The following is a 13,598-nucleotide window of genomic DNA, read 5'->3' as shown; positions in this document are numbered from 1 at the left end:
GCCCTCTATTATTTATATAAAGAAAAACAACAACAAAATAATATTAAAACGTTTTGTGCGAAGCTTCTAGCCTACTAAGTCAATGTTTTGTCGGATATTCATGTAAAGAAATAAAACGTTTTTACCAAAATTTAAACAGGGTAGTTATTATGATATCATTAAGCTCTGAATGCTTATTGTTAGCAGTGTTTTCGCTATCATTAACAGGTAAGAACATTCAATTTACTTTGTTTAGCCAGGCAGGCTGCGAGAAGGAAACGATACTGACCACCTGGCTGGCAGGTAAAAGGTACGATGTAAAAGGTAATGCGAGTGTGTAGGCTACCTCGCCTGTTTTGTCACATCCTGAGGTGTTGAGGAAGTCAGGAGCTGATAAATATTTTTGTCTGCTGGACTTTCTTCTTTAAAACAAATTATTTTAATTCAATTCTTCTGTTTGTATGACCACCAGCGGCTCACAGAAATTGTTGACTTTTAAATTTCAGAAGAAGTTTTTTTTATTTTTTTTAAAAGTTTTTTCGGCGTCTCTCAATTTCATCCGCCACCCCACACCATTCAAAATGCCGCCTAGTTTTATGCCTGCTGTGGCAGGCTTATGTCATGAATAATACTGTATTATTATTTTTATGACATGACGTACTGTATAGCTAAATATTACTTTAAAATTTTATATTAACATTTTGAATCAAATCAAAGGTTATTATTTTAAAATGCATAATTGATTTCACCATTATTTCTTTTCTAAGCCCATTTAACTGTATTGTAACACATTTTAGGTGTTTCGAGTCAGTATCAACCAGAATGTAATGACCTAGATTCTGTAATTACCGACTTAAGTAGCAACTTACCAGGAGGTACCGTACCAACATGCGTCAAATCAACCGACTGTACTTCTCTACACTGCACTTTCTCTTTATTGGTAAGCAGATTGTAAATCTAGAGTTGTAAAATCTATCCTGACACTTCAGAATATGAAACTACTGTTTATGTCTCAAAATCTGTTATCACAAAAGCATTCTTATACTCTAATCCCCACTAGATATTTTTCTGAAATTTACTTTGTTATCGAAATGGAGCTTTTATGTTTTTTTAATTCATCACTAATACTGCATATAATAATATTTATATACATAGGTCTACAGTTATTGTATACTTCACATTGGTTGGGTAGTAGACTGAATAAATGAATGTGTCTATAAATTTTGTACTAGCTAAAACTAGGTACTATCATTTAATACAATATAACAATTAATAAACTAGCAAGGAGATTTAGTTTTAAAAAATGTATACAAAAAGCAATTAGAGAATTGTCAGTACCTGAAAGACCTTTCCAAATGGAATCCCTTTGTCCCTGATTCAATTTTATATGGTTCGTTGGAGTTGTTGAATGATTACAACAATGTAAGTCTCCTTTATTGTTTGTCTACCTAACTTAAATATATTTCCCACTATAAAAAGGGAAATAACAAAACAAAATTACGAAACATCCCATCTCAACCATTGTGCAGACAATATACACTCTAACACCATTCTATAGAGTACAAGTTTATTGACAGTGTTACCTGGATAGGGATGATAACAGTGTTTTTGACCAAAACAAAGTTTTATTCCAAGTCTTCTTTGCCTGTCTGGTGACTGCCATGCTCCCCAAGCTTTAGAGACTCCTGACGCGTGCACGTTCAAATGATGTTATACACGCTCGCGTTAACTTATGTCCGTGGTAGATAATTGACAGTTATTGCTTTCCCATAACATCAAAAACACCAATTATGAATTTTAAAATATCCCCTTGGTAACAAGGCCATATTTCCAATCATTTGTGTTAACACCCTGTTACATTGTCACAAAATTTCCCCTTTTTTTTAAAAAGGATCCTACCCCTCTCACCAAAAAACAGTGAAAACTATTATTTAGGTTTCTTTCAAGTTATAACGATTAAACCTCACAATCATTTCAATAAAAACCAGTATACTAGCTAGTTTCCATGGTAATGCAAAGGATTTTAATAAGTTGTTATTAGTTTATTTTATTGCATCTAATTTGATTGGCTTAGATTAAATTTCAATTTTTAAGTGTTTTCAATAAGCTCTTTAAATTCAACATAAAAGAAAAATACAATTTTGACAATTGTATAAGAAAAATACTATAATGTATATTGAAATATATTGCATTTGCATGATTAAAAGTAGTCTACAGTATCCTACAGTAGAACCAGATTAAAAATAGTTTACAGTAGAACCAGATTAAAAATAGTTTAAAGTTAGAATGAAGATTGAAAATAGTCTACAGTTAGAATCAAGATTGAAAATAGTCTACGGTTAGAATCAAGATTGAAAATAGTCTACAGTTAGAAATAAGATTGAAAATAGTCTACAGTTAGAATCAAGATTGAAAATAGTCTACAGTTAGAATCAAGATTTAAAATAGTCTATAGTTAGAAACAAGATTGAAAATAGTCTACTTAGAAACAAGATTGAAAATAGTCTACAGTTAGAAACAAGATTGAAAATAGTCTACAGTTAGAATCAAGATTGAAAATAGTCTACGGTTAGAATCAAGATTGAAAATAGCCTACAGTTAGAATCAAGATTGAAAATAGTCTACAGTTAGAATCAAGATTGAAAATTGTCTACAGTTAGAATCAAGATTGAAAATAGTCTACAGTAGAACCAGATTGAAAATAGTCAACAATAGAACCAGATTGAAAATAGTCTCCAGTAGAACTAGAATAAAAATAGTCTATACTACAGTTAAAAACAATGGTTGAAAATTGTCTATCCTACAACAGATTTAAATAGTCTAGTATCCTACAGTAGAACCAGATTAGAAATAGTCTATCCTACAGTAGAAACAAGATTGAATATAGTCTATGTTCCAACTGAGAGTGAAACCAACTGCAAGTTTTCAATAGGCATTAATATTTTTATTGATTAGCTAAACACTATGCTACTCCATTTGTCAATACTTCATGTTTATGTTGACAAAGAGTATTACTGTATCCGCAACTAGTTAACAGCCAAGTGAAGCTGAGGAGAGGGATTTAGTACAGTACAGTTTTTATTAATTAATTCTAGGATGTTATGGTATTCAAATTTTGAGTTAAAATCTTATATTTGTGCATATGCGAGCATTGCAGGCATTGTGGCTTGACAGAGTAGGGGTGTGGAAACTTTGGACTGTTGATTTGGTTGGCGATTGATGCAGTAATAATAATAATAGTAATAATAATAATAGTAATAATATTTAATTTAATATAGCGCAAATGCAGGATGCCTCTAAAGCTCTGTCTACACTATCAAACTAGTTTGACAAAAAAAGTATGATTTGCCCAAATATGGCAGTGATATGCCCAAATATGGTAGTGATATGACATCATGTTCATATATGGGCACATTACATTTGTTTGTCACATAAAGTTTGATAGTGATGTAGACAATCAACAGAAAAAAGAACACAAATTAATGGTGCAAATTAAAAAGGTGGGTTTTGAGGAGTTGTTGCGAGTGATTCAGCTTTCCTGTTAATGTTTCCTCACCATTTCCCACTTTTTTACCTTTTATTCTATTTGAATGGATCTTTAAACTCTTTGGTTGTAAATAAATAATAATAAGATAAGGTAACAATAAACTGTAAGGTCCTAATTTTTTTTTTTAATAAAATACTCTGTGTTCAGTTCAGTGTTTTTGCCAAATTCCATATTTCTCATCGTTTTCTATGCCAAATTGTGATTATGCTCAATAAAATTATTGAAAGCATCATGTTAAGCTCTTTCTACACTATCAAACTTTATGTTATGTGATGTGCCCATAGATGGACATGATGATGTCATATCACTACTATGTTTGGGCATATCACACTTTTTTTGTCAAACTAGGTTGATAGTGTAGACAGAGCTTTAGTTTCTATGCCAAATTGTGATTATGTTCAATAAAATGATTAACAACATTATGTTAGGATTGTGCAGTCACCATGACAACTAGTTCCTCTTTTCCCGTCATAAATGAACACTCGTAATATTGTACTGACTTCCCAGATATTCAACACATTTATTTGAGGTCAGGAATACATAAACATTGTGCAATTCCTGTATCCTTGATTATTTTGATATCTGGATATTGTATTGTCGATTCGACTTACTTATCAACAAATGTGTTTTCTTCCTATCAATATATTAAAGATGTATTGTCCCCAAAAACATGAAAAACTAAGATTAATTAAATCAGACCTTATGTAGTTTTAATAAAGTTTATCCCTTCCGTAAAAAAAAACAAAGAAAAGAAAAGAAAATGTTTTCTCATATAAAATGACAAAATAAACGGTCAAATTCAACCAAAAACCCATTGGCTGGCAGCCAATTTGACTTATTTTTTGCTTTAAATTACAATTTTTTCTGGTAAATAAATTTTTTCCCGATTCAATTTTTGTTCAAAGTGAATAACTATAATGTGACATTAAAATGGCATAGTCAACAACAAAAATTGAAGAAGTTATTTTTTCAGGGGACAATACATCTTTACAAAATAATTTTTGTATTGCCTCTTTATTAAACACATTTGTTTAAACTTTCTTCAAATAAAATGACTACTTGTATACTGTATGTTGGCTATACATAGGATGTGTAGTGAGTAATATCTCCTGTAATTAAATCCATACAGATTTTTTTTTTTTATCAAATTTTGCAAATTAACCAAACGGTCTAGTTAAGTAATGTAAACTAGCTTACTCACAGGAAAGTTACGGACTTAGTCACTCAAGTCAAACTACTGTATGATTCAGTAATCTCTTCTAAAGGTCTGGTCACACCACATATGATAATGATCATTATTAAATTAACCAAAAATTGTAAAGCTCTGTCTACACGATCAACCTTTATGTGACAAAAAATGTGATGTGCCCATATATGAACATGATGATGTCATATCACTACCATATTTGTGCATATCACTACCATTTGTGCATATCACTCCCATATTTGAGCACATCACACTTTTTTGTCAAACTAGTTTGATAGTGTAGACAGAACTTTAGTTAATTGATCACACCAACCACACAAATATAAATACAATTTTTGTAAACCTTTAGGGAGTGGAAGATGGAGAGGATACCATATTGTCCTCTTTGTATCTTTTTTTTCTGTTCTATTTTGTTCAATGTGTGAAAAATTAATAAATGAAATGAAAAAAATTAAAATAATGTTTATTTCTTTTGTTATACTTTTCAGGGGAAGGAGTTAAATATGCGTATTCTGTTGTCACCATGTTCTACTCCTCCACAAATGACATTCATTCTCCGAGATACAAGTGGTCAAATTAATGTTAATACTAACATTACACATCAAACAACATTTGCTTTACCCAGTGACCGTAAGTGTTTTACTTACAATCAAAGTGAAATATTATAGTGCCGGATTTCACACAGTGTAGTTACTTCCACCTAGGGGAGGTTATATTTTTACCCCTGTATGTATGGGGACCGATGTATTTATGTTGTCTGTTTGTGAACAAGTAGAGGCCAGAGATTTTATCTGAATTTTGCCAAACTTGGCCAAAATGAACTATGACCTAAAATCTCATAATGAATGCCTTCTTCCTTCCCGTTTATAGATTTAGACATGTATGAAAAAAAAAATATGCAGATCATTTTTTGTTATACCAAGGTTTATTTGTTGTGTGAGTGCGAGAGAGTTAAAATAAAGAGGTTTTTTTTTTTCAAAATCATGACTTGTTTTTTTCTCAACTTTTTCTCAACATATAACACTTCCTAATTCTATGTTTTTTTTTAAAGAATTTGGTTTATCAAAATCAAGCTTACGTGTTGACTTTCAACCTGTGACAGAAGGAGTGAGATTTGGGGTTTGTACTTTTAGTTAATTAGAAACCGAATTGTTATCAGGTCAAGTTTTACTTTCTAAATTGACATTATACCAAGACGTTAATCTGTCAGATTATTCAGGGGTCTACCTTAAGGTTTTTTTTAACTAGGCAAGAGGAATAGTACATTTTCATTTTTACTGGTTCTCCACTCCATTTACTGGTCACAGAATATGAGCCTATAAGGGAGGCCTTAAAATAACTTGAAAAACTAAACCAAAAATGAAAAAATCGACCTTGTTTTCGTTTAGTCCAGGTATGAAATGACATAAAGAGATGAATTAAGTAAAATTATTAAAATTTTAACTGGCCAATCGGACTTGTTATTAGATTATTTAACTGGTCCGCAACACATTTAACTGGCTATTCGCTGACGGACCAATGTTATTGCGAAGGCTGTTATTATTTACATCTTATAAGTGTTCTTGTCTACTGAATGAATATATCTATTGATTGATTAAATATTTATCCCTGCTCTCTGCTTTTCTACTTGAGATATATTATAATAATATGATAAATTTGTCATTCTTCAGTAGTAATATTTATTAAAGAATTAATGAACTACCTTTTAATGTTTTAATTATTTTGTTTACTCAGCTTTTCTTAGATACGACAGCTGTTGGCAAAACAACGACAGTACCTCTGGTTTCAGATCTAGTGATCAGGACACCGCCATGTGACACCGTGCTGACCGTTCAACCAACCAGAGCTAGCGATGTCAGTCATCCCAATCCACCAAGAGGTATTGATACCTTAAATTAATATTATCCAATGTGATATCTATTGGTGTTTTTTGTTTTATTTAAAGATCTAGTTTTTCCCAAATGCATGCATTATTATATTATATGCATACAGTGATGTAGCCACAAGAAATAAAGTGATGCGGTTTACGCAAGAAAAGGGACAGCTTCTGTTGAAACCACTCTGTTGTCAAAGGCCTCTGTGAAAAAGTGGTTAGGTTTAAACCTTACCAACCATACTGGTGGCTATGGCTCTGACATAGTATTATATTATATACATTATTATTATATTGCATGCATCAATATTATTATATTGTATGCATTATTATTATTATATTGTATGCATTATTATTATTATATTGTATGTATTATTTTTATTATATTGTATGTATTATTTTTATTATTATATTGTATACATTATTAATGTTGTGTCTATTTAGTTATAGCTGTTGAAGCTGGTAATTGTACAGACATGAATAATATGTTAGCACAAGCTGGAATACCAAGCAACTTTGTTTGTAGAAGTCACCAAGACTGCAATGGCTTTCAATGCAATGGAACAGAAGCGGTAGGTAGATCTAGGCCTAGATAGGCAAAATACAGCCCATTTGTGGAAAAGATGTTGCCCTCGAATGCATACTATGTGGACTGAGAGTGCATATTATGTGGCCTGAGAGTGCATATTATGTGGCCTGAGAGTGCATATTATGTTGCCTGAGAGTGCATATTATGTGGCCTGAGAGTGCATACTATGTGACCTGAGAGTGCATACTATGTGGCCTGAGAGTGCATATTATGTGGCCTGAGAGGGCATACTATGTGGCCTGAGAGTGCATATTATGTGGCCTGAGAGTCCATACTATGTGACTTGAGAGTGCATATTATGTGGCCTGAGAGTGCATACTATGTGACCTGAGAGTGCATACTATGTGGCCTGAGAGTGCATATTATGTGGCCTGAGAGTGCATACTATGTGGCCTGAGAGTGCATATTATGTGACTTGAGAGTGCATATTATGTGGCCTGAGAGTGCATACTATGTGACCTGAGAGTGCATACTATGTGACCTGAGAGTGCATACTATGTGGCCTGAGAGTGCATACTATGTGACCTGAGAGTGCATATTATGTGGCCTGAGAGTGCATATTATGTGGCCTGAGAGGGCATACTATGTGGCCTGAGAGTGCATACTATGTGGCCTGAGAGTGCATATTATGTGGCCTGAGAGTGCATACTATGTAGCCTGAGAGTGCATACTATGTGACCTGAGAGTGCATATTATGTGGCCTGAGAGTGCATATTATGTGGCCTGAGAGGGCATACTATGTAGCCTGAGAGGGCATACTATGTGGCCTGAGAGTGCATATTATGTGGCCTGAGAGTGCATACTATGTGGCCTGAGAGTGCATACTATGTGGCCTGAGAGTGCATATTATGTGACCTGAGAGTGCATACTATGTGGCCTGAGAGTGCATACTATGTGGCCTGAGAGTGCATACTATGTGGCCTGAGAGTGCATACTATGTGGCCTGAGAGTGCATACTATGTGGCCTGAGAGTGGATATTATGTGACCTGAGAGGGCATACTATGTGGCCTGAGAGTGCATATTATGTGGCCTGAGAGGGCATATTATGTGACCTGAGAGTGCATACTATGTGACCTGAGAGTGCATACTATGTGGCCTGAGAGTGCATATTATATGGCCTGAGAGTGCATACTATGTGGCCTGAGAGTGCATACTATGTGGCCTGAGAGTGCATACTATGTGGCCTGAGAGTGCATATTATATGGCCCTCGAAAGCATACTTTGTTGCCTGAGAATGCATACTATGTGGCCTGAGAGTGCATACTATGTGGCCCACATCATATCCACAAAAAACAAATAGCAAACCAACAAAAAACTTAAATCTATTTTGCATTTTTATTCTGTCCTCCGAAGATACTTTGATTAATATAAATTGAAAATGTACAGTACGATGCCCGGATGAAATCAAACCTACTTGTTGTGAATCAGACTTTAACTTGAGTACGCGCTGTAACTATGTTTTCCAGTGTTCTTTTGCCTTGCGTTGTTGCATGAATCCAAACTGATTTGATTTCCCATAGCAATGTTTGCAGCACTGTTGCCACCTGTGAATGCACAATACAGCAGTTGCGTTCTAGTGGAAACCATGCTTAACCACTAGTGTTTATATTTCCAGGAAAATGATGTTCTGGTTGACTTGAGGATAGACCCTTGTAGCGTTCCATACTCCTTCAACATCACGGTTAAAAGTAAATCTTTAGGTCTTGCCGAGACCCATAATTTTACCCAATCAGAAAGTTTCCAAATTATTGCAGGTATGTATACAAGTGTACTATTTATTTTGTGCCTTTTTAAGGGTTTTTCACACCTGTTCCGGCATGGTTCCAGTCCGGCGCCAGCAAATAATATCAAATGGCAATGTTTCGTTTTCACATGGCTACGCACATATTGATTGTTGAGGTTCATGAAAACACAACATTGACTTTTGATTTACCGAAAGGTTATAATTTTCAATAAATCTATTTCAATTTTATTTTTTGTAGGGCCTGCTCCTGTTGATCTAGATGTTACCATGATCCCAGATCCGAGTACAAATACAATTATGACCACAGTAATGTATTACTTTATTTTTTGTAAAATATTAGAAAAGTTTTACTTACTTTACCTTGTTTAAAAAAGCATATTAATCCCCTTTTTTCTCCTTTTCCATGCCACCTAGATTGTTTTAGATCTAGTTTAAGTAGGGCAGGAGGCGCCTGAGTCCTGGATGACCAAGACACAACTGGTGCTGACCAGGGTTTAATTAGACCGATCCCTGGTTAACGATGATGGTGTATCCCCTTACTTCGGTTTAGGCATGGTTGGAATCTATAGTAGTAGGCGGTAGTATATTATTACTGTTTTTTTAGTCGTATTAGAATAATGAGCAATTTGTGGTTTTCTCTGAAACATGATGGTTTCAGAGAAACCACCACGCTACATGGGACTACATGGGACGTTGGCTTGTGAGTCGGGATGTAGATAAGTCACTTAGTCATACTAATCTACACCGGGTTTTCTTAAGTCTGTATGTATCCGCTCATGTGAAGGCGGTTATTATTGTTCTGTTAACAAATGTCTAATCCTAAAAAATGTTGGATAGCTCATTCTTCTGATAAAATCAAAATAAAAAATGTTAAAGCTGCTTTAATATAAGATAAGATAATCTTTATTGTCATGACCACAACAAGGCGAACATGAAATTTGTTTTGCTTGATGCTTAAAATACACACACATACAGAAAATATAACAGTAATAAAATATAAACACTATAATTAGAATTTTAATTTTAAATTTTAAAATTTTAAAATGTAAATTGATTACAATGACCTTCTTCTGATATATAAATACAAATGCAAATTACTGAAAAGTAAGAAAAATAAACATATAAGCAAAAAACTAAATCAAAACAATAAAGTAAAACAGCCAGAAAAATTAGCAGAGCTCTTTGTCTTAAAATTATAATAAATAATAATAATAATAGTCTGTTCTTATATAGCACATATAAGCAAGCTCTCAATGCGCTTTACATCAAAAATAAAAGCAGGAAATGTTAAATTAATGAAAAGCTTGTTGGAAAAGGAATGTCTTGAGTTGAGTCTTAAATGAGTTAAGGGAAGTGCACTGTCTGATTGTGATTGGTAGGGAGTTCCACAAAGTTGGCGATAAAATCCATAATTCATAATTCTTTTATTTGACATTTCAATAGGTTATAGTGAAAAGCTGTCCTAAAGTTTTTGGAAGACCTGTGTGTTTATTCCAAGAGAAATTACTTGATAACCAACCTATCCCAGTTCCTCCATGCAGTAAGTAACACATTATTATTACTGGCATATCACTGTGTATAGCAGCTTTCTATTATTGATATTTTATTTTATTCAATAACTTTCAATAAAGCTTCTATAATCATAAAATAAAGGAATGAAGATTAAGTGAGTCAGTCATAATATTAATTTTCAAGAATCTGACAATTTTATTTATTTTTTTAAATTTTTATCTAATCCTTATTGTAAGATCTCCTGCATTAACCGACTCATGCCAAATCATCTCTGCTATCCTTGAATTCGTCTCTGATCACGACCACACACGATCTCAAAACAATATGTCTGTACCCATCCATAAAACCAACTCATTCCAACACAATATAAGAAAGTCTGGAACCACACTGTGAACAAATCTTCCATCCACCATTTTAGACTCTGCCTCTCAGAATGTTTTTTTTTTTTTAAATCAAAAATTATATCTTTTCTAAATACTAGTCATTCATTTCTTTACCCCACTTGTCTTTTTTATACAGTATTTTTATTAATTTTTTTTATATTTATTCTTTTATTCATTTATTCTTTTATTTATTTTTGCGCTCTCCCACCACATCTTCAAGAGTATCTGCCTTTAAACTCTGACCTCATATCTTTTTATTTTGCATTGTATTTTATTATCTTTTATGTCAGAGTTTGTGAATAAATGTTATGAAACTTGTATATATTGTATTAAGCTTTGTCTACACTATCAAACTTTATGTGACAAAAAAAATGTGATGTGCCCATATATGAACATGATGATGTCATGTCACTATCATATTTAAGCATATCACTACCATATTTGGGCATATCACACTTTTGTGTTAAACTAGTTTGATAGTGTAGACAAAACTGTAAGCATTTGATTCAATCATGCATCTTTCCATTAGAACCAGCAACAACTCCTTCACCACCTATTAACATCATGACTACAGCTAATAAACTGTCACTCATCACAGTAACACCAACTCCTTCAAATGAATGCACCTCGTGGGCAAATATCATTCATGACATGATACAGTCAGCAAAAGGTCTTGGTACATTAACGTGTAACGTGACTGCAAACTGTACTGGAATAGTTTGTGAAGACTTAGTCTCGGTAAGTCAACGTAATCCGTTATTTATTGCGAGAGAGTGGCCGAGCGGTTAAAGACAGTGGAACCATAATTACGTAGCCATCACATGGGCAAGGGTTCCAGTCTCACTCACTCCATGGTTCTGGTGGTAGAACAAGTCTTCTCGGATAAGGACTATAAACCTAGGTCCAGTGTACACATCTAGCTGATATGCACTTTAAAGAACCTAGTACATCTTTCAAGACGATTAGGGAGTTACCCCGGTGTACTAGTACATCACAGCCACTGATCTTAACTGGCCCTCTGGGAGATCAGTTTTAGACTGAAGAGGTCGCCCAGTATAAATACAATATTTCATTTCAATTCCGGTATAGTAAAATTATAGCTGCTAAAAACGGACAAAATCGAGTTTTAAATTTTTAAAAATTACTTATTTCAGGGTAAAGGATATATAGCTCGACTTGACCTTCGACATTGTGTGACCCCAATTGAACTTTGGATGAGTATTAAGAGCGAATCTGATGGTGATGTGGACTGGCAAAAGACTATAACTCATGGAGAAAGCTTTGAATTACCAACGTCTGGTAGGTTAATTCGCACCGTCCTAAAGCTCTGTCTACACTATCAAACTTTATGTGACAAAAAAATGTGCCCATATATGGACATGATGATGTCATATCACTACCATTTAGTTGGGTCTAATTAGTCAGTTTCCCAATCAGATCAACCAGACCATTCAGGGACTGTTCAACAGGTCAAATTGAATAATACAGAGCATAAAATGAGGACCAACCTAGAAGTAAACTTGTCTCAGTTTTTTTTTTCATAAAAGAAATGATAAGAACTAGTGAGAATAATGAAGCATTAGTACTATATAATAAAAATGAAATATATATATTTTTTAAATTGAGTACAATAAAAAATGTTTTTTTTGGTAAACATTGTTTTTTTTGGGGGACAATAAATCTTTAACTTAATTAACTTTCTTTTTAAAGGATTGCTTAACCCGTCGTTTAAGGCCACTCTTGAGAAGCAAGACGACACACATGTGGAACTAGGCTTGGATGTAACATTTTCATTGTTGGGAGCATCTTACACAGATACACTTATTAAAGATCAGCTGATCACTGTTAGCCAATGCAATGGTAAGTAAAACCTATCTATGAGGCCAATCATTAAGCTTGGTTCCCACTAGTGACGCAACGTAACACAACCTACTTAACATACGAAAATGCCCTTCCAATAATTGTGTTTGCCCCACCTGCGTTAATTCAAACCTGCGATGTTTGCAGCACTATTGCATCGTCGGTTCCCACTTGTGATTATGCAATACAGCACTTTGTGTCAATACATCACTGCGTTCTAGTGGGAAACACGCTTTAGCACTACCAAAAGTATTTATTATTTTTGCACATTTTTGTTTGTGATTGTTTTCATTTTCACTGTTTAAAACCAATATAACAGCTTCATGTTTGTAACTAAACTCACCTCTAAACTCACCTTTAACCTTTGTGCATCTTGGGAATATTGTTGCAGGTAGTAATCCTACAGTTATTGCCATGACAACTGACAAATCTGGTGAAAAGACAGGTAGTGTGTTTTGTTTATTTGTATTTTTTTCGTACATTAATTAATTAGTGGATCATTTACTGCTCATTTTTATGTAACAGTTTGTTTGATTTTTGCATGTGTGCACCTCACTTTCTAGTGCTAGTATCACTTAAGTACTGTATATATATTTTTTAATAGATTCCCCCTACAAAAAATGTTGTTGAATATGCCATTTTGATGTCACATAATAGTTTATTCACTTTGACCAAAAATTGGACCGAAAAACAAAATTATTTACCTGAAAAAATGTTGGATAAAAACTGTAATTTAAAGCAAAAAATAATCAAATTGGCTGCCAGCCAATGGGTTTTGGTTGAATTTAACTGTTTATTTTGTCATTTATTAAGTGAAAACATTATTTTTTTGTTTTTTTTCTATGGAAGTGATTAACTACAAAATGTCGTGATTTTAAAAATTATCTTAATTAATAAATTATC

The 13,598-nt window shown here is 33.5% G+C and overlaps 1 protein-coding gene across 2 annotated transcripts in view; it reads left to right on the top strand.

Moving 5' to 3' along the window:
- Positions 1-13,598, top strand: part of LOC144849048 (uncharacterized) — a 57,931-nt gene that overhangs the window by 40,982 nt on the left and 3,351 nt on the right. Inside the window, exons 2-14 of one of the 2 annotated variants that reach the window (XM_078706012.1) lie at positions 77-207; positions 777-919; positions 5,222-5,363; positions 5,785-5,852; positions 6,468-6,612; positions 7,051-7,178; positions 8,812-8,950; positions 9,179-9,246; positions 10,384-10,480; positions 11,365-11,573; positions 11,990-12,134; positions 12,546-12,695; positions 13,087-13,140. In XM_078706012.1, the coding sequence (XP_078562138.1) occupies positions 150-207; positions 777-919; positions 5,222-5,363; positions 5,785-5,852; positions 6,468-6,612; positions 7,051-7,178; positions 8,812-8,950; positions 9,179-9,246; positions 10,384-10,480; positions 11,365-11,573; positions 11,990-12,134; positions 12,546-12,695; positions 13,087-13,140 (1,546 nt within the window). In that variant the 5' untranslated portion in view covers positions 77-149. The remainder of the gene's footprint in view (positions 1-76; positions 208-776; positions 920-5,221; positions 5,364-5,784; positions 5,853-6,467; positions 6,613-7,050; positions 7,179-8,811; positions 8,951-9,178; positions 9,247-10,383; positions 10,481-11,364; positions 11,574-11,989; positions 12,135-12,545; positions 12,696-13,086; positions 13,141-13,598) is intronic. The other variant, XM_078706021.1, reaches the window with a different exon arrangement.

Source organism: Antedon bifida, chromosome 1 (assembly GCF_963402885.1).
Source record: "Antedon bifida chromosome 1, ecAntBifi1.1, whole genome shotgun sequence".
In the NCBI taxonomy this organism is placed as follows: domain Eukaryota; kingdom Metazoa; phylum Echinodermata; class Crinoidea; order Comatulida; family Antedonidae; genus Antedon; species Antedon bifida.
Note: the sequence above shows the minus strand (reverse complement) of the source record. Positions and strands in the feature narration are given on the sequence as shown.